The following is a 19,649-nucleotide window of genomic DNA, read 5'->3' as shown; positions in this document are numbered from 1 at the left end:
GGGTCTCCCGACCATCACCACCATCGGCGATCAACCTACTCTTTCTAAATAGCGACACCCATATCGACGTCCCCCGTCCCCCCCTGTACAACACACAACAACATTTCACGCATACGCCGGCGATGTTCCCTCGCCAACCTTTAAATTTACAGTAGCTAAACCAACTTATATCCCCTCCACACACTCACACTACACAACTACCAACACGCTCCTACTCTCACACCTTAAACCACACCTTACAAGCCCTTCCTGTGCCATCCCAATCTCCAACAGCTACACTCTTCTCCCCCTCTAGACCTACCTCTCCCTACAGCCATAACACGCCTCTTCCCTCCCCCGAATCTCTTCATACACACCGATCTCCTATTTCACAGTCCACTCCACCGCACAGTCCGAAACTCTCCTCTCCCTCACAGCCCTCACGCCCTGCTTCCCTTATTCTTCTGCTTCCCAAGGCCTGTTTGAACCATCCCGACTCACACCGTCACAATCACCAACACTCATCCCTCTCACGGGACACTCATTGAAGACATTCTTCCTTCTCTCTCCTCTCGCGACTGCCTCCGCACCCCCGCTCACACACACAAACTCTCTTCGTCATCTCGGATCTCCCACACACGCCAACTTCCTCACTCACTCTTTCTCCCAGTGACCTTCCCTGTGTGATCACACTCACCTCACACAACCTCCCCTCTCTCCCACGGATCTCTCGTACACCCCAACGTCTCCATCCTCTCCCTTCCCATGGCCTCCTCCGTGAACGTCTCCGCCATTCAAGCCATACTCTACACCGCCTACCTCCACTTCTCAGTTCCGCCACACTACATACTAACTACCTGAATTCCTCAACCTACAACCAACATTTTCAAAATCACACAACACAGCACCTACACAATCAAAATTTTTACCGTACCTCCCATTTCCATCTTCCTTCCTCCTACCGATCGCACTGTCACCGTCCGTGGTCTTCTTCTCTCTCCCTTCTCGCTCCTCTCCGCTCCGACTCCTCTCTCCCTCTTTCTAAAACCTTCTTTTCTCCTTCCCGCTCTCTTCCTTCTCTGTTTTTCTCTTTTCTTTCTTTTTTTTTCTTCTCTCCCCCTTTCTTTCCTTTCCCGTCCCCTATTTATATCCCACCAGCTTCCTCAAAACAACGTCGTTTTTTCCTCTTCAAAACGACGTCGTTTTTTCCTCTTCAAAACGACGTCGTTTCCCCCACTTTTTTTTTTTTTTTTTTTACTACGTCTTGACACTCGCATGACAACTGCATTCGTTACACTTTACTGTTTATGTTTGTTAGATTTGACTAAGGAAACAGAGCTTAGTTGACAGTAAATATTACAGGGTGCCACAACCAATCCAGAATTGCACCCCCTTAGTGTTCTGTATATGACATTTCAGTTTGTTTTTTATAGAGAAAGGAAAAGCTAAAGTAATCCAAAGGTAGTCTAAGTATCTGGTTATTTGCACCAAAATGGTTCCTAGATGATCATAATCATGAGTACAAGCCCAGGAAAACTGTCTCCAGTCTACAAGGCTGCTTAACATTTCATTTGGAGAGAAAACCAAGAAATGTGAAAGGTATATGCAGCCTTGGAAAATATAGAAGCAATGCAAATTTCAACATCATGCATGGAAATTTGTGACTAAGAGAGAAAACATGAAAAAGTTATGTATAGTTCAAGAACTGGAAGCATGTGAGAATCAAACAATTAATTAAAATAAACTGCAAATTTTTTTAAGGGATAAGTCAATTAACAGGATGGAATTCGTTAATTTTGTAAAGTTTTATCTACATGAAGCAGAGAATACCAGTTTGCTCTTTCACCAGAAAAACACATTGTTTCATTCAATTTAAAATGTTGTATGAACAATGAGAAGTAGTGGCAGGCTTCTCCTGCTTTTATATCTTTCAAAGGTAGCATGTTTAGGGAAAGGAATAGTAGTGAGTGAATAATAACATATTATGAATAGAGTGAATAACATCAGTTACTTTCCCACTAAAATGAAAGGGCCATAAATACTAGCAAATACATTTATTTTTAAATTCATCATATTGGACAGTTAAAAGAAAGGATGATGGTCAAAATGTAAAAGCCTCTTCTTATAATTATACATCAACAGCGGGCATTTAAGCATAAAAGAAATTATATGCTAACAAAATCTTAGTATTGATGAATCTTATTTATGCTACAAAATAATCTCCCTCGCACAGGCTGCTTAAATCTCGAGTTTAACTATCTAGAGACTGTCAGCTTTTTCTCTCATACTAAAGAGTTTACCAGCTGCTACTAAAAGATAATCAATGATTGTTTCAGCAGCAGCAAGGCAATCTTATCAGAAAGAGGTATAAGATCCTTAAGAATGCGAACAAATTAAAAATTATCAATTTATCTTGAGTAAAAATTTAACAGAAGGTTTTGTTCCTCATAGAGATATCTCTCAATTGTAATGACTACATACCAACTAAAACTCATGCACTACAGAACTTCAGGTTTTAAACCAATTCTATTATGGTCTAAAATTATTTTTGCAGCACCTTAATAATGCAATCCTATTAACTGACTCTTTTATCCTGATAGTTACCATTAGTCAACTTGTGATCCGATAACTAATTTAGTATTTCCAAGTTCCTCATGGAAACCTTTCCATGTATGTTTCCAATAAGTTAGGCATTAAGTCAGGGCTCATGCACCTACTCTGAATACTCCTGACCATATAACTTTCCCAACATTTGGCTAGATGCCTATATGATTTCTATATCATCTTATTATGTTAAATATTAATTGATATGAGGTCTATATTATAAGTAGATCCCCTAAAACTAATCCATTGTCCTGTTGTCAGCAAGTTTACATGACCTGATCTTTAATCTAAGTACTTTATTGTGCTGCATTTCACAAGCTACTACAGCAGCTATAATAATTTGCAACCAATTTATAATGGAGTCAATATGCACTTACTTGCCAGGAGATTCATATGGCATCCCATGTAGATGCCACAAAGATCTACAAAAAAATTTCACTTGGATCAGTAATTACCTTATCAAAATAATCATATATATAATTAGGTAAGCTAGGTTCTTGGTCCACACAAACTGATTCCACTCATATATTTTATGCTAACAAAACAACTATTCATAAAATGAAATATGGCAATTTACCCTCCCTTGATACCATGAAATCATCTAGTCATCAACTCCTTTGCATTCAGGAAGCTCTTTTTCTCTTCAAAGATAATTTCCACATATCACAACCAGGAAAGGTTTTGGGATTGAAGTGCAGTGAGGAGAGCACAATTCAAATTGAAAATAAATAAATACAGGCAAGCAGGATAGCTAGGTGGCTATCTGGTGGTAACTCTCACAGAACACCAAGATAAGTAAAACAACATCCAGCCCAGGTTGGGCAGATTTACTCTACTTGAATGGACTAGTTACTGAATTAAACTTTAAACAAGTGGTTCTTGTAGCAAAGAGTCCAATCTGAATCTTCTGAACAAACCAGCCCACCCCCATCAGTGCTTATGGACTCTGCACAAGTATATTCTCTAGAAGGGAATGTTTCTCTATCTTTTCCTTCAGAAACACTCTTCTTCTCTGCATACTCTATAGACTGAAAGGCGTGTATCCGATAATTGCTTACACAAACATTAATCTCAGGACTCATAGGGGACTTCAACGGGTCATTTCTCCAGCCACTGGAATCTGCTTCTTCATCTGACAAGCACCTGCAGCTGTCCAACTCATCCAACTCAAAAATCCGACTCACTAATCCCTCCCTCCATGATATTCGCATCTGGGATTGTGATAGATAATCTAATGTAGAATTTGAAATCCAAGAATCTCGATTCCCAAAAAATTTATGGAATTGAGACATATCAACAGGATCAGAAGGCATGGTCAGAGAATCAAACTGAAAACTTGAGCTGGTTGCATCCCATATTGATTCATGGCTCTTTGATGACAAGCTTGCCATCTGAAGGTTCACAGCCAAAGAATTGACCTCCGAATCTAACTGGTGTTTTTGATGGTCTTGAAACTTCAAATGTGATGGACCAACAAATCTGTCAGAGCTTGATTCAGATTGCGGCGTTTGCATAATGTTTTCACTCCCCAATGTGTCCATAGAGAATGGAGACTTCTCCCCATCTATATTATAATGGCGCATCTTTTCTTTTGGCTCAGGAAGAGCCTCACAAGCTGTTGCTTGGGGAGAAGATGAAATTGCTCCGTCATTATATAAAGAGCCAAATAATCCCCGGAGCTCAGGAGCATCAGTTGAGGAAAGCCCAGAATTGCTTCTTCTCTTCCTAGCATTACTGTTATTACCAATGCTTCTACTATAGCTGATGTTACAAAGGTCTGGAGAAAACTCGTCTTGATTATCAGAAAAAGGCATTGGGTTTTTCCATACTTTAAACCCCATAGGCCTCTGACTTCTGGATGAACCATCAGAATTCTCCTTCCCATCCTCATCCTCTTCATTGCAAGGAGACAATAGCCAATGCATTGAAGCTTCAGCAGGGAAAGGAACAATTGACCCAATAGAATGGTTAACAACAGCCTCACTTTCTTCATCAGTGTCATCAAAATTATCTAAAGCCTTGGATTCAACAAATCCTAAATCATTATCCCCTACCGTGAGTATGCCTCTAGGCCTACATTTCCGCTTGTCCGGCACCCCTGAAACAACATAGCCAGCACCAAAACAAGCTGGCGTGGCTGTGGAGAACAAAGAGGATCCACATTGTATCTCTGGAGATACTGAAACTTGAACAGGAGGTGTCCTATTGTTGCTGTTACTAGTGTTTGATCTCTCTGCATCCATCCCTTTATCAACAACTCTATCATCTATACCTAATGGAATCGCTAACTTAGTCACAGGAGTCAGGTTTGTATCATTGCCATCATCCGTTAGCACCATGCATTGCTCCTCAGGCGGTTTCGCTTGTCCAGATTCAGACGACAGTTTAGTCACGAAACTGTTATTGGAGTCCAAAACATAAGAATTCTTCTTCGATTTGAGGGCGTCTTGGGAACTGGATTTCTTTCCAGATTGCCAATGATAAAGACACGGAGGATTTTTGTTAGGTTTCTGGGTTTTCAGAGGAATAACTTTCCCAGAAACAGTGCGTTGTGGCAAAGTCTCCTTCGAGAATGTGGATTTGGATTTTGAAGATGGTTTAATGGCCGATACACTAGGAGCAGACTTGGGGGTTTTAGGGATAGATTTCAACGGTCTACTAAAGGGGGTTTTCGTAGAAGAAGACTGGGAAAGAAAGAACCTTAGACAGCCTCTTGGCGCTTCGACGGAGACAGAAGTAGAAATGTTGCTGCTTCTGTCGTTAACATTAGTATTAGTAACGTTGAGGTCTTGCAATGGATTGCGAGGAATCTGCTTCGTCTTCTTCTTCCTCCTCTCCATCTTCGAATGAGCCTGTGACTGTGACTGGTAACATTTCGCTTTCCGACTTTTTGAGGAAGATGACGAATTCATTCGCAGTACATGTATAAAGCGTGGGTATGTTGTGGGATTTCAGCAGACTGTGGAGCTAGATCTGCTATTTCTTCGCTTTTGCCGAGATGATTTGATTTGAAAATGGATGGAGCCCGGAGGTCGAAGGAGAGGGAAGAGTTTGCTGTTGCTGGTCACTAAAATTCCCCCTCAGTTGTTCTCGAATTACTAAATTGCCATTATCATTTGGTAAATTGTGTTTTAGGGCCATAAACCATAGTGCAAATAAGTATTTTTCAATTTGACAAAGAAGTTACCATAATGTTTTGTTCATAATTATTTTAGTTAGATCATAATTTATATATGTATTTTGTAGTAAAAAATATATAATGTTAAAAAATTTGTTCAAATAAATAAATTTATAAATATTAAATTAATAAAAAATATAAACAGAAGCGTAACTGAATTTATAGTAAAAGAATTGTTCGACTTTTACGATAGAATCTTTTTAATCAACATAATACTTTAAAAATTAATTTTATTTTGTAATAGAATTTTATGAAAATAAAATGATAATTTTATTATTCAGATACTATAATTGTCTTTTATAACGATAAATTTTTACAATTTTTATTTCGTCTATCATAAAATAAAAATATTACAAAAATAATATTTATATATTATAAATTCATATTTAAATTTAATATTTTTTAATAGTATTTAATTACTTTTAAATAAGTTCATTAAATTAATAATTTGATAGGTATATCAAAACTTATATATAATTAAATAATATTTAAAATAATTTTATTTATTTTATTTTTAACAATATATTTATATTTTAAATTAAAAAAAATTCAATATTCTACAACGGCTCAATAACTTTTAATTTTTTAATAAAAATTTATTCATTTCATTGATTATAATATATATTAATTATAATTAGAGAGAAACACGTGAGAAACAAGGCCAGTTAAGTAAATTCATTGAAGAAGCTGGAAGCATAGTTGTCTTTGACCTCATCAAGCATTTCGTCATTTTAATCAATTTCTGCAACTTCTATAATTTCTTTCTCGAAGTAGAGAATCCCCTTTATGCCTAATTCTCAGGTGGATTCCAAATCGAACTCCCATGGCAGTAGCGGTACCAGGAGCCAAGAAGAAAATCATCATCGACACTGACCCTGGTGTTGGTAAGCTCTAAAACGATCTGGATTTCCTCTTAAATTCTGCTATTTCAATTTATGTTCTTCTGTGCTTATGTTCGCTACATGTTTCGTTTTTCTTCGATGAGCAACCGAATTTCGGGTCGGGTTTTTGGTTGTTTAATGTTCTATGCGCTAATTTGGTTGGACGCGTTGTAGATGATGCCATGGCAATATTTCTGGCATTAAGGTTACCAGAAGTGGAGGTGATTGGCCTGACTACCATTTTTGGCAACGTTTACACCACTCTGGCTACCAGAAATGCCTTGCATCTGGTACTGAACTCTACATGAGTGTATTTGTTTACATATCTTTTAAGTATACAGGAACGTTGTAGCTTCTATTTTCGATTTTGATTTTGCAAAGTGAAGGAGATAGATCTGATCTAATGTGGATTCATAATCTTTTTGTACATGATTAGTTGGAGATTGCAGGGAGGATAGATATCCCAGTGGCTGAAGGTTCCCACGTGACAATCACCGTATGTATTGTATTCATCCTTCACAAATTCAGTTTACTGGTTGTTTTGTATGTTCTCATGGCTCTTCAGATTTTTTTTCCGTGTTATTCCCATATTCAAATTCTCCAGCCCTTTTCTTTAATTTGCTGTATTTTTTGAGAGAAATATAGATCTAGGATGAATTATAGGATTATTTTAGGTGTTCTTGAAATTCTGATCATATTTGATCAAAGTAAAAAAAAATTAGTGGAGCATTCTGCTTTTCTTGAAGAACGAATGAAGTTCCTCTAATTTTTCTTCTTCAATAAGAATCTAAACCTGAGATTGATCGTTTTAGCGTATATGCTTAATAGATAAGCATAATAGGCTACAGTCAGTGATTGATGTCTCGTAATACAGGAAAAGTCCTGATTTCCGTGTGAGTGGGTGGAAAATTCTTGTTTGTTAAACCTCTATCAATCGTTGAATTTTCCCTGTTGCATTGTGTTCCCTTTTGCTCCCACGGTTAAACATGAGTCTTAGTCTAGGCACGTGATTGGATCTAATGATATTCATCCTGGTGAGTGATTGAGCCTAATGATTTAGCAACTCATTGCTTTTCTCTTTACTGTAAAGAAAGGTACAAAACTTCGCATTGCTGATTTTGTGCATGGTGTGGACGGACTTGGCAACCAAAATTTTCCTCCACCAAAGGGAAAGGCGATTGAAAAGTCAGCAGCTGAGTTTATGGTTGAGCAAGCAAAGCTTTATCCTGGTGAAGTCACTGTAGTAGCTTTAGGTCCACTGACGAATGTTGCACTGGTCAGACTTTTGGTTACTTGCCTCATTTTATATTAAATATTATTCATGATAATCATAATGAAAACTCTATTTATGCAGGCCATTCAGCTAGATCCTGCATTTTCAAAAAATGTTGGACAGATTGCTCTTCTAGGTGGTGCATTTGCAGTAAATGGGAATGTAAATCCTGCAGCAGAGGCCAATGTAAGTACCTGAACTTCTTTCTCTTTGATTTCCAGGTATCAAATGCTGATATAGCTGCTAGCTTGGTCTTTCCACCACGCAAATTGGCAAGATCCCAAGTTCATATAACAATCACTATAATTCACTCAAAAGTGTATTGTTGTAATTTACTCATATTAGGTTGCATCTATTATGGAAATAAGCACTTCCCGTTTTGCTTAGCTGAAAGTAGATGGTTTCTACTGGTGAAGTTGCTGTTATGCTCTGCTCTTTCTTCTCCACTGTCTCTCACATCCTTTCAACATCTTTATTGGTTGACAGATCTTTGGTGATCCAGATGCTGCAGATGTTGTATTCACGTGCGGAGCAGATATTCTGGCTGTGGGGATCAATGTTACCCATCAAGTTGTTCTGACTGGTGCATACTTAAAAATTTCTTGGCAACGAATCATTGCATATTGGCTGCTTATAAGCAGCTTTAAGCAACTTGTTCTATTTATCTGTTGGGTAAATATGAAAAGCAGGTGGTTTACTATGTGCCAATAAGCATATTACGGTTTATTATCTCTTGCTCTAAGCAAGAAACAATAAGCATCGGTCTCCTATCTTTTCCAAGATCTTTTTGTATATGGAGTTTAGAGTTCTTATTTTCTTAATATTTAAGTTACTTACCCAAACACTTTTGAGGAACTAGTACTCTGTATATACAAAGAGCAGTTGATTGCTTGTTCATGTTAACTCTTGACGTTTCCATAGCATGGTGGTTGGTCATATTCTTCTTTCCTGCTAATTTCATTAGTTTTCTCTGTATTATAGTTTGCTGTTCATTATAGAAGCTCGATACCAGAAAATTTTTTGTTCATTAGCTTGTTAATTATCTGAAACATGTGAGTGGAGACTCTAAGTAATTCTTACTTCATAGTTTAATAATAAACAGAAGTAAAATTATTTCTATTAGCTGGATATAATTTTTTTTTTATGTTTCTTGATGTATTATAGCTGCTGATCGGGACAAGTTAGCGAGTTCAAATGGAAAATTTGCTCAATATTTATGCAAAATTCTGGAGGTGTACTTCTCTTATCATCGAGATGCCTACCAAATGAATGGTTTGTCTTCAAGAAGGGCTCTGATATGCTGAGAGGATTGGTAGAAAAAACAGTGTTTAACTAATTCACATTTTATTTCTTGGTATAGGTGTTTATCTTCATGATCCAACAGCTCTGCTTGCAGCTGTTGATCCTTCTCTTATTACTTGCACCGAAGGAGCTGTTAGAGTGCAGACTAACGGTATCACAAGAGGGCTTACGATATTATATAACAAAAAGAAGAGGTAGGGTTTCTTTTCTATACTGTTTGAGTCTGTTATAATTTGAATGCCGAGGTTAAAATCTTGAGTGAGTTTTTATCGGAAATCTTTCTAACTAAAATTTGAACTGTGGACAGTTAGTTTTCTCTTTTTTTTTTTTCTCCAAAATCATTCTATGTAGAAATTACTTGAAGAAGAAAAATTTCAAAACTTGTAACCAAAGAAAGATCTTTTAAAACTTTTGGGAAGAAACAACACTTCTGAGACTGACTGGCCTTTGTGTCAACCAGATTCGCTGAACTAACAGAGTGGACCGATAAACCATCTGTAAAGGTTGCAGTCACGGTTGATTCTTCTGCAATTGTCAAGTTACTCATGGATCGGCTCATGGACTTGTGAAAGGTATTGATACCGAGGAAGTTTGCATAGATGGTGCCTGATTGGTTCCATTTCAGAAACTTTCTAACACAAATGCACTGAGCACACCATCTTCCCATTTGAATATTTATTGCTCAAGATTCCCGGACAAAAATAAGCAATGAACATTACCACCGGTTGAAGTTGTCTCCTGTTTTACTGTATAATATTTTACTTAGATGCCATGATTAGGATATTTATAATAAAAAATTTAACAATTTTGGTTCAGAGAACCAAATCCTTATTACCACTTGTCTGCTAGTAAATTGATGCTTTAGAATTCAGTGTTTCAGGAACTAACAATAAAAAGTAAATCCTGATTAACACTCGTTCAACTAACAATAAGAACCAAATGATATTTAGTGTGTTGATGAGCTTATAACAATCAAATTTGATTAAGTTTTCGTAAATTTTTTATCTCGTAAACGTACATTTCATATAAATTAGATTTCTTTAATTTAAATAAACACAACAAAATTCGATCTAACAGTTAAATTTCTTACTTCCACCAAGTTTGAAAAGACCAAATCTCTGCCTGTATTTCGCCCAAAACTTTGACTGGAAGAATAACCATCCTTGTACATTCATTCACAATGATAAATACTGCGTAGGTATGGCCTATACACTGTACATATCATAAGTTAAGTTGTCAAAAGCCATGCTAATCATTAATTTTAAAATATTCATTCAAATAATTTATAAGATTTCATTCCTAGTAGTAAAGGACGTATTTTTTTTTTTTTTATTTCACAAACTTCAATCTCCTACATGTGCAATTAGGAATTGACTCATAGTTAAGCAATTCATTGATAAGAACTTCAAGTTTTAGAAAATAAACGGTTTATAATGTTGTGTTTATGTATAAGGTTAGCTCTTTGAGTGCTTCACCTCTTAAATTCCGGAGGTATTATGATGTGCACGCATTTGTTTGAGTTTGTTCCAAAGTTGATAAATTATCTTAACATAGAATATGTTACGTTTAATACATATGGACTCCACATTTTTGTATCTAGGTAATGACAATATCGTTATAATATAATCAACATTTTATGAGTAAATTGTTTGGATTTATGGATTCTCTAATATTCCCATAAATGGATCTTAATTTATTTTTTATTTGAATGACATGTTTTATATGTTTAATTTAAGAATGATATCTGTTAGAGTATAGTAATTGGTGACTAATAAAATATTAAAGTTCTCATTAATTATGATGTAAAGGTTAATATGACGCGAATGAACTTGAACCTCTCTATTATAAAGATATGGATGTTGAGTTGCATTTGAAGTAAAATTTTCGTTTTCTATTATAAATTATGATCTATATAAATTTTCTAACGGTACATATAAATATAAAACTTATAGAAATAAAGAAATAAAAAAAAAAGATTATAGAGAATCGTTTACCTAAATTGAGGAAGACAATAAGCATCAGCATTTATATGAGAGTGAAAAATGCGTGCATCAACTCTTTACTAGTACATAAACAAATCTAAATCCAATTCTAGATGACCGTTTTCATTAATATATTTACATACACACGTGATACGTATCCGCACGCACACATACTGTTGCACAACCATTTGACCCCTCTCATCCTTCTTATTCGGTTCTACGTGTCGTGATCTTCAATAATTTTTATAATTTAAAACTAATTATTTTAATTAGTATTTTAATAATAAATAGTTAGATAAGTCAAAAACTAACTTAAAAATACTGTAACATTTAAAAACAAGAAAAACAAATTGAATCAAAACAATTAAATTAGTCTAAATCAAATTATAATTTCAATAGAAATATAGAAATAACAATTTATTTAATAAAAAGTAAAATTAAAGTTAGGATTTTAGCATTATATTATAAATAAAATAATTTAATTTCATAAAAAACACTATTTTTTTTTCCCCTACTATCTTTAAACGCGATTATAATTAAGTATCGGTTGGTTCATATTTAGATATAAAAAATAAATCGCGATTAATAGAAACCAACAATTAATAGAAAACAAAAAATTAAATCACGTCCATCATCAACTATAAATACGCGACAATGAACCACCCTTCAACCCGAGAATCATTCTCCAAAATTTTCTTCCCCCTGGCAAGTCTCCGCCGAGACAGCTCTAGTCCCCTCTCAGGGGCCTTCGCGTCTTCCTCCCAAGAACCCTAGATTTTATCAGACATCAATCTTTGAATCTCTTAAATCTATCAAAGAAACCGCAAATCTATCGTCCCTGTAAAAATTGTATCAAAGGAATTAAAACCCTAGAAGAAATGGCCCAAGAGGAGGAAACCCTAGATCCTTCTCCTCCTCTTTCACAATCCTCCACTGATCAGTCTCTCTCGCAGTCTTCTTCTCCCTCCTCTTCAGATCCTTCATTGTCTAGAAACGCATCCTTTAGTCGTCTCAACGCGCAGGCTCCCGAGTTCGTCCCAACTAGAGCACCGACTCAGCATCCGCAACAACCACAGTCACAGCCACAACAAGCGCCCAGAATCAATATCCCTTCTCCACCGCCGCCTACCATGCTGCACGTCTATCATCCTCCACCGCCGTTTCACGTTCCGATTCAGAGCCCGGTAGCCATGCCACATCCTCACATGGTTCCTTTGCAGAATCACCATATGCACCATCATCATTATCCTCACAACAACCATCATTTTGTCCCTCTTCGCAATCATAATCATCACAGTCAGCATCATCAGTATTATGGCGGTGGGGAACATGAGGTTGATGTGGTTGTAAAGAACGGTGGTGGTCAAAGGAAGGATCAGAAAAAGGATAACGGAGATGGTGCTACTGTTGCTGGGCCTGATTCAAGAAGTGGTTTATCTGATGATCTTGTCGCTCAGAAGATTCTGAATCAGGTCAGTTTCCAGAGTTCACAATCTTTATTCTATTTTTTTCTCTTGTATTTATTATAAATTAGAAAATGCTTTCTGATAACTGAAAATAATATTTGTGCCACGGGCTGAAATTGGTGGTTAAAATATGAGGATGAGCATAACGTGTAATCTTGAAATTTGTGTTGGACTGTCTGGAAAAATGTTTAACTGATGATAATGCGAACGGATGTATGTCAATGCATAATAAGACAAGGGAAGAGACAAAATCATTTATGAGACGGAGAAGCTGGCCCCAATTAGGATTAGAGAACTGGGGGAAGAATACAACTAGTAATGGACTCCAGTTGGGCGGGAAACTCATAGTGAAAAAAACACCAAAATTAATTGAGTGCTTAGCTTACTAGGCTGCAGAACTTTACATCTATTGAAATCGTGCTCTGAAGCACAGTGGACATTAACAATTTATCTGTGATGCCCTTTGTTGCCACAAGTGAATATGTTATTTATATCGATACAAGTTTGGATTTGAGTCCCTTTGGTTCTAGTGATTGTGGAATTATGTTGGCTCCGCATGGTTACAATAGCTTGCCATGTGAAACTGATATATTGTTTTGTTGCTTCGGAACACTTTTAATATGGTGTGTGCTTGATGTTTATAAACCTGCTGAGAGTGGGAGGTAGAGAATTGATTTGAGACAGTATTTTGGCCTTTAAAAGGGGTCTTTCCTAGGTCAATATTTGATATTATTCTCCAGGATGGGGATGATGAGCTTTCTCTTTAGTTTTTTTTAATTAATACATTTAATGATCATTGTTGGGCTTATGAATAGTATTTGGTTCTATTTTTGGATGATTTGTTCTTGCTTTTGAAATTTCTGTCAAAGTGATTTTCAGGTTGAATATTATTTTAGCGATCTAAACTTGGCCACCACTGATCATCTGATGAGATTCATCAACAAGGATCCTGAAGGATATGGTAAGATCTGTCGGGATTCTGTTTTTTTTATTGGCATGCTTTGGAGCACTTTGTGTGTTTCTCTTTAAGCTAAATAGTCTTTGTGCACATGATATTTATGTTTTTGACCTGCTGGTGTTTCAAAATGAATATTGGGAGGAATCAATAAAGTAGAGGAACTTGGTAATGTAATCTAGGTGAAGTACAGCAAGATTCTTTACTTTTTGACGTTTTCTCACATTTTCATTTTTACCTATTTAAATTGATTGTCTAAATTTTTACTTTTTCTCACATTTTCATTTTTAATTATTTAAATTGAATGTCTAAATTTTTACTTCTATTCTTATAGGAAATTAGTAGCCTATTTAATTGATTATTTTCTATCTCTAATGCTACCCTATTTAGGATTAGAGAGTATATAAATATCAAGGAACGACATCGTAACTAGTAGTGTTTATTCAAAATTAATACGATTACTGGGGTTTGTATCCGGGAATACTGACCTTGTTGGTTAATTAATTTAATAGCTAATGCTCTAGTTTCTCTTGCTCTCCATGATTGCTGCATCAAATTAGTTTCCTAGAAAACTAGAATACTAAAAATTGAAGACCTAAATATAATTGATTTCTTAATTAGTTTGCTAAAGCCACTTCAAACGAGCACAACAGAATACCCAATTTAAGTAGGAGAATACTTTGCGTCCATACAAAATCAAGAACCTTAGTTCCTTAAATTTTAGGAAACTCCAATTTTTTACTTAATCATGATGTTACCAACAAGACAGATTCTTACTTATAAGAACTGGTGACCAATCTGGTAAGGGATTAGATCAGTTGGCAAACCAGCGGATAAGTGTTGTTAGGATTCATACTTTTGGGGCTCGAATGCTGGGACACTATCTCTATGGGTGAGATGATTTTGGGAAGGTTATTGATGTACCAATTGAGTTGTAAATGCTTCGTACATGGGTGGCGCACCCCCTTGGTTCCTTATACATAATACACATTATTTTTATCTAAAAAGAAAGTGAACAATTGTTGTTAGACACAAATGATTAAAGGTAATTTAAATGTTAAAGCACTATATCTAATAGCCAAAAAAATATGGATAACATGGGAATTTAAAATTGAAAAAGGTTTGTTTTTAAGCTGAGATGAAAAAACCACGACATATGCTTTCGCTGTCAATGATTTTATATGATTACAAAAGGCAACAAGTTGGCGTATATATCTGATTATTAAATTACATTCTTTCTTTTATTTCTTTTGAATGAGAACTACTTATTCACATAATATATTTACTTTGGTAGACAAGAAGAAGGATCAAGAGAAAATGTTCACCTTCCCATAAAAAGAATTAGGAAGAACAAAAAAAATATGCAAATCAAAATTTTTTGCTTTATTGTTGATATAATTGATTGGGCAAACTCATGATTGATGTTGCAGTTGATATATTTACTGACCTTTGAATATTTGACAAAAAAAATCACGGACCTTTGATTAATTGAAGTACGATACCAGCAATTCTATTAACTCATGAACTGAAAAATGTGAGACATAAATTAATAAGCACTAATTTAGAAGCTTTTTTCTTAAGGAAACCCATAACTACTGTAGTATTAAAATTTAAACAAAAATATAATATGTTTTCCAATTTTAACAACTTAGTTCTTTGTCCAGGTCATATTGTGTATATTATTAGAGGAAATATGATGGTTTTGATTCCTTAATGTGCTCTCTGTATTTTTTTTACTGTTTTGGAATTTAACAATTATTACTTACAACATAACATTTTTGTTGAACATTGATGTTAGAGAAGTTCCATACTTATGCAAACATCTTTTCTGTTTTGTAGTGCCAATATCTGTCGTTGCATCTTTCAAGAAGATCAAAGCCCTAATTAATAGTAATTCTCAGCTTGCTTCTATTCTTCGGGACTCATCAAAGCTTGTGAGTATTTTCTTAATTCTCTTCTCAACTTATTTTGTATTCCCTTTCATTTAAATCCTTGATTATATTACTTTTCTGTTTTGCCTTCTCGTAAGCATCTTTTTAATCTCCTTTGTGCAACATCAAACAGGTAGTTAGTGAAGATGGAAAGAAAGTGAGATGTCGGCGTCCTATTACTGAGTCTGATATAGAGGAACTGCAGGTAGTTTATTTCAAGTCAATTTTATGTCTTTGGTTTATTTCCATTTCAGTTTGTACTTTGTCTCTTCTCCATATAAATTAGTTTTATTTTGTCCTTTCATATAAAACCATTTCTGGAGGAATGAATGTGAAATTTTTTTATTATTTCTCTTTCTGGTAGCAAATGAGTTTTGAGCTTTATAGCTTAATTTATTTCTATAATATCTCTGTAGACTCGGATAGTTGTTGCTGAAAATCTACCTGAAGATCATTGCCACCAAAATCTGATGAAGATTTTCTCTGCTGTTGGGAGGTACTTAGTTCATTTCTGTTACAATGACTGCAAATTTCTAATAGATTTGTTTTCTCGATACTTGATCTGATTCTTTTATCAGTGTGAGGACAATTCGTACTTGTCCACCTCAAACCTCGAGTAATGGGGCTTCCTCAGCATCAAGATTAGCAAAACATGACGGGATGCTTTTAAGTAACAAGGTACCTATATATAGTCTTCAGTAAACTTATAAAGCAGCTAAAAATCATCTGTTGTTGCTTGCCCTTTTATCTCTACTATTCAAACAAAATGTTTTTCCGGGTAGCATTGTGTTGAACTCATTAAAGTTATAGAAAGTATGTCATCTGGTGAACTATGATTTTTTTTTGTTGATAAATCTGGTGAACTATGAATTGCTTGATAAGTCACGTTTGTCAAGCATTTTAGTTTATAATCATAATCATTGTCCGCTTTTGTTGTTTCATATGTCTTTATAATATGTTGAAATCAAAACCTTATATGTCGTTCCTTTTTCATGTATAGTTGCATGCCTTCGTGGAATATGAAACAATTGAACTAGCTGAGAAAGCAGTAAGTCCTCTTGCTTTTTACTGGTATGATTGCACTTTGTTTTTTAACGTCTGTGCAAGACTTCACAAACTTGTGTCTCACTTGGCAGGTTGCAGAGCTGAATGAGGAGGGGAACTGGAGGAGTGGTCTTAGAGTTCGGCTAATGCTTAAACGCACAGTATGATCCCTTTTTATCCTTATTTCTTGCTTATGTGTTCCTGCTTGCAGAGTATAGTTTGCAGTATGATCTTGTCTCAATAATTTTTCATCCATGGTGGAAATGGAAGAAAAGAGGTTATACTGCATTTTTTAAAGGAATTGGGTTTGTACAAGAATGTCCTTTGTAATATTGCCAGGATGGGACCTTAATCTATAAGATGTGTTGGCCTAGAATATTTTGTCTCATCAATTGCAATCCAGATGTAGAATGGATATGCCTGGTATGGTACATGAATTTTATTTTTATTCATTGTCAGGCAAAAGATGCAAAGCCTCAAGCTCGTGGAAGAAAAGTACATGATGGGGAAGGGCAGTATGAGGAAGATGATGCTACTACTTCTGAACAGCAGCTAAATGGAAAACCATCTGAAGATTGTTTGCAGCAATTAGACATCTATTCACATGACAATGCAGTAAGTGGCCGTAGACTTGACTTATGGGGTAATTGTTGGGACTCAAATGCTATGTTCTTTTCAGTGGAATTATTAGTCTCTGGGGTGAAAAACTGGTTTAAGAACCATGATATAGTTCCAGCATTTTTAGTTGATAGCGTCGTCCGAACCATTATTAGATGATGAAGTTTATAACCTTCAAATGAAATTTTCTGCCAATTTGCTTGTTGTTTACAATCATTTTTGGGCAGGGAGAGGAGCTTGCCAACGACAAGGATAATGGCCATAGAAAAGGGCGTGGCCGAGGTCTGGGCAAAGGGCGTGGGCGTCCTCATCAGTATCATCACAATAACCATCACAACAATCATCACAACAATCGTGGGAATCACTTGGGAACTCCTCCCTCAAATCATTCAGCTGTGAATGAGCAGCCAATTATAGCCAAGCAGCCTCCAGGGCCTCGGATGCCAGATGGCACGAGAGGATTTGCCATGGGTAGGGGGAAGCCAGTCGCCGTGAATATCAGATAATTAGCCCCCTCGATCATTGGTGATGTCTTTGCAAAATATATATTGGGTTGGGGAGACCGTGCCTTGTGTGGTGTCGATGGCAGAATTTTTCTCAAGGCTGCCCATCTACATAGTTCGCACCAGTTTTTTGTATTTTCATCCATCTCTATCTTCTATCTGGTTTGGTATCAACGATGCAGAAACAGACATCTCCCTTTTTTTTTTTTTTTTTTTATAACGGTTTTAGTTGTATTAATATTAGCACAAAAATAAGTAGTCAAAAAGCAAGACCGTGGGGAAAGTAATCATATATATACCTATAAGTATATCCGAGTAAAAAACTTATGACACATGGGAATAATACACTGTTCTTTCGGTGTATATCTGGCCAAAGTCTCTCGTACATTTGTTTCACTTGCTCGTTGACATCTCTAAGGGTGTGAAGTATTGCTGTTGAATGGTAGTCGATAAATTTTGAATGTTGTGCGGAGGAATTTTTATACCATCAAGAACGACGGTAAGATCCTTCAGTCCGAGTTGAGAGGATTTTGGGTTTCTATAAGCTGTATCTTATTTTTATTTATTATTCTTTAAAAAAACAGCTGGTCATTTTATTATTATATTTCCGAAGAAGTTTAAGTTTCCAAAAAATAAATGTTCGATTATTCAACAATGATTATACGGATCTCTCTCACCCTCCCTCCCATTTCCTTCTTGTCTCATAAAATTAAATTGTGATATGATAATGTAAAAATGAATTTTAAACAAAATTATTTAATGATTAAGATATTTTCGCTTTACGAATGTATTATAAATTAATTTATAATATTTGATTTAAAAAAATTTAAAAATTACTTTATTAATGTGTTGATAGAGAGGTCCAATGTTTAATTTATTAATGAGCAATGGTCAGTTTATGATGAGAAAAATATTTTGTAATTTTTTAATTGGAGCATGGATTTAAAAATTTAATTTAATTTAATTTTTAATTGATAAAAAATAATTTGTTATACAACATTTACCCATGAACAAGTTATTTTTAAGTTTTTATCAATTTACATTTTGTTAATATTGTGTTGTTTATGAGAACAAAAATATAATTTATGCTTAATCTGTAACACCCAACCCTTTTTTTTTTCTTTTTTATTAATTATTATTGTATGAATATAATTATTATTTATGTAATTTTATATTGAATTTAATTTAGTTTAATTTATTTTAATAGACATAATAATAATTGATAAAAATTGTTTAGGGATTTAATTGAAAATAATTTTGGAGAAAAGTGGTGAACATTTGGGTTCTGGGGGTATTTTTAAAAGAAAAATCGAAAACCGGAGGTCAAAATGTAATTTAGAAAACTTGCACCACGTCAGCTGTCAGGTCAGCAGCCCCGGCCAACCAGGACGCGCCAGGTGGCAGAGACACTGACGCGGGAAGCAACACGGGAGGGAGCCACGTGGGCGATCTGCGTGCGCGCGATCGAATGGCTGAGATCCGTTCTGGCGCGTATAGACGGCTCAAATTGCATCGCGCACGGACGGCCCAGATTGAATCGCGATGAACGGTCCAGATTCATTCCCTATTTAATCGCGATTGGACAGTCCAAATTAAAAATGATTGACGACTCAGATCAAAAGCGGATGGGTATAAATAACCTCATCCACATCCAAACCCTAACCCTAGCCACAAGAACCCCTCACCGGAGAAGATAACCCAGCCGCTTGAGAGTCAACCGCCGCCGCCCGCCGCCATATCAGAGCAATTTTCGGCCGCCAAACGAGGTAAAAATTCTACCTTTTGTTCAGAATTTGATTCTAAACCCACCTATGGCTAAATTGGAGTGAAAGCACCAGCCAACTGGCCGAAAAACGCCGCCGAAACCCAACAGTGCCGCCGCGGGGTGTCTCGATTTTTGCCTCCGATGAGGCCCTTTTCGATTTCCGTTCGA

The 19,649-nt window shown here is 35.7% G+C and overlaps 3 protein-coding genes across 3 annotated transcripts; 2 read left to right on the top strand and 1 right to left on the bottom strand.

Moving 5' to 3' along the window:
* Positions 1-3,172: 3,172 nt before the first annotated feature.
* Positions 3,173-5,637, bottom strand: LOC110808158 (GPI-anchored adhesin-like protein). Its single transcript, XM_088219831.1, has one exon. The coding sequence runs from the start codon at positions 5,493-5,495 to the stop codon at positions 3,441-3,443; it is 2,055 nt and encodes a 684-aa protein (XP_088075957.1). The 5' UTR covers positions 5,496-5,637; the 3' UTR covers positions 3,173-3,440.
* Positions 5,638-6,463: 826 nt separating this feature from the next.
* URH2 (uridine-ribohydrolase 2) lies at positions 6,464-9,953 on the top strand. The gene is made up of 9 exons (XM_022033543.2): positions 6,464-6,645; positions 6,817-6,932; positions 7,079-7,138; positions 7,733-7,918; positions 7,997-8,101; positions 8,402-8,498; positions 9,080-9,187; positions 9,276-9,411; positions 9,678-9,953. Exons 1-9 carry the CDS (start codon positions 6,585-6,587, stop codon positions 9,784-9,786), a joined length of 978 nt encoding a protein of 325 aa, XP_021889235.1. The 5' UTR covers positions 6,464-6,584; the 3' UTR covers positions 9,787-9,953.
* Positions 9,954-11,862: 1,909 nt separating this feature from the next.
* LARP6B (RNA-binding protein) lies at positions 11,863-18,079 on the top strand. Its single transcript, XM_022033496.2, has 10 exons — positions 11,863-12,671; positions 13,545-13,626; positions 15,460-15,554; positions 15,685-15,756; positions 15,968-16,047; positions 16,130-16,229; positions 16,552-16,599; positions 16,688-16,756; positions 17,055-17,210; positions 17,441-18,079. Exons 1-10 carry the CDS (start codon positions 12,078-12,080, stop codon positions 17,717-17,719), a joined length of 1,575 nt encoding a protein of 524 aa, XP_021889188.2. The 5' UTR covers positions 11,863-12,077; the 3' UTR covers positions 17,720-18,079.
* Positions 18,080-19,649: the final 1,570 nt, after the last annotated feature.

The sequence above is a fragment of the Carica papaya genome, chromosome 5, assembly GCF_054855325.1.
Source record: "Carica papaya isolate Zhongbai chromosome 5, ASM5485532v1, whole genome shotgun sequence".
Taxonomy (NCBI): Eukaryota; Viridiplantae; Streptophyta; class Magnoliopsida; order Brassicales; family Caricaceae; genus Carica; species Carica papaya.
This window is presented reverse-complemented; position numbering and strand designations above follow the sequence as displayed.

Coding starts and splice junctions, on each gene's coding strand:
- LARP6B (XM_022033496.2), top strand. CDS start 12,078: ATGGCCCAAGAGGAGGAAACCCTAGATCCTTCTCCTCCTCTTTCACAA. Junction 15,555..15,684: donor TTCGGGACTCATCAAAGCTT/GTGAGTATTTTC, acceptor AACATCAAACAG/GTAGTTAGTGAAGATGGAAA. Junction 16,230..16,551: donor GGATGCTTTTAAGTAACAAG/GTACCTATATAT, acceptor TTTCATGTATAG/TTGCATGCCTTCGTGGAATA.
- URH2 (XM_022033543.2), top strand. CDS start 6,585: ATGGCAGTAGCGGTACCAGGAGCCAAGAAGAAAATCATCATCGACACT. Junction 8,102..8,401: donor ATCCTGCAGCAGAGGCCAAT/GTAAGTACCTGA, acceptor ATTGGTTGACAG/ATCTTTGGTGATCCAGATGC. Junction 9,188..9,275: donor AGATGCCTACCAAATGAATG/GTTTGTCTTCAA, acceptor TTCTTGGTATAG/GTGTTTATCTTCATGATCCA.
- LOC110808158 (XM_088219831.1), bottom strand. CDS start 5,495: ATGAATTCGTCATCTTCCTCAAAAAGTCGGAAAGCGAAATGTTACCAG.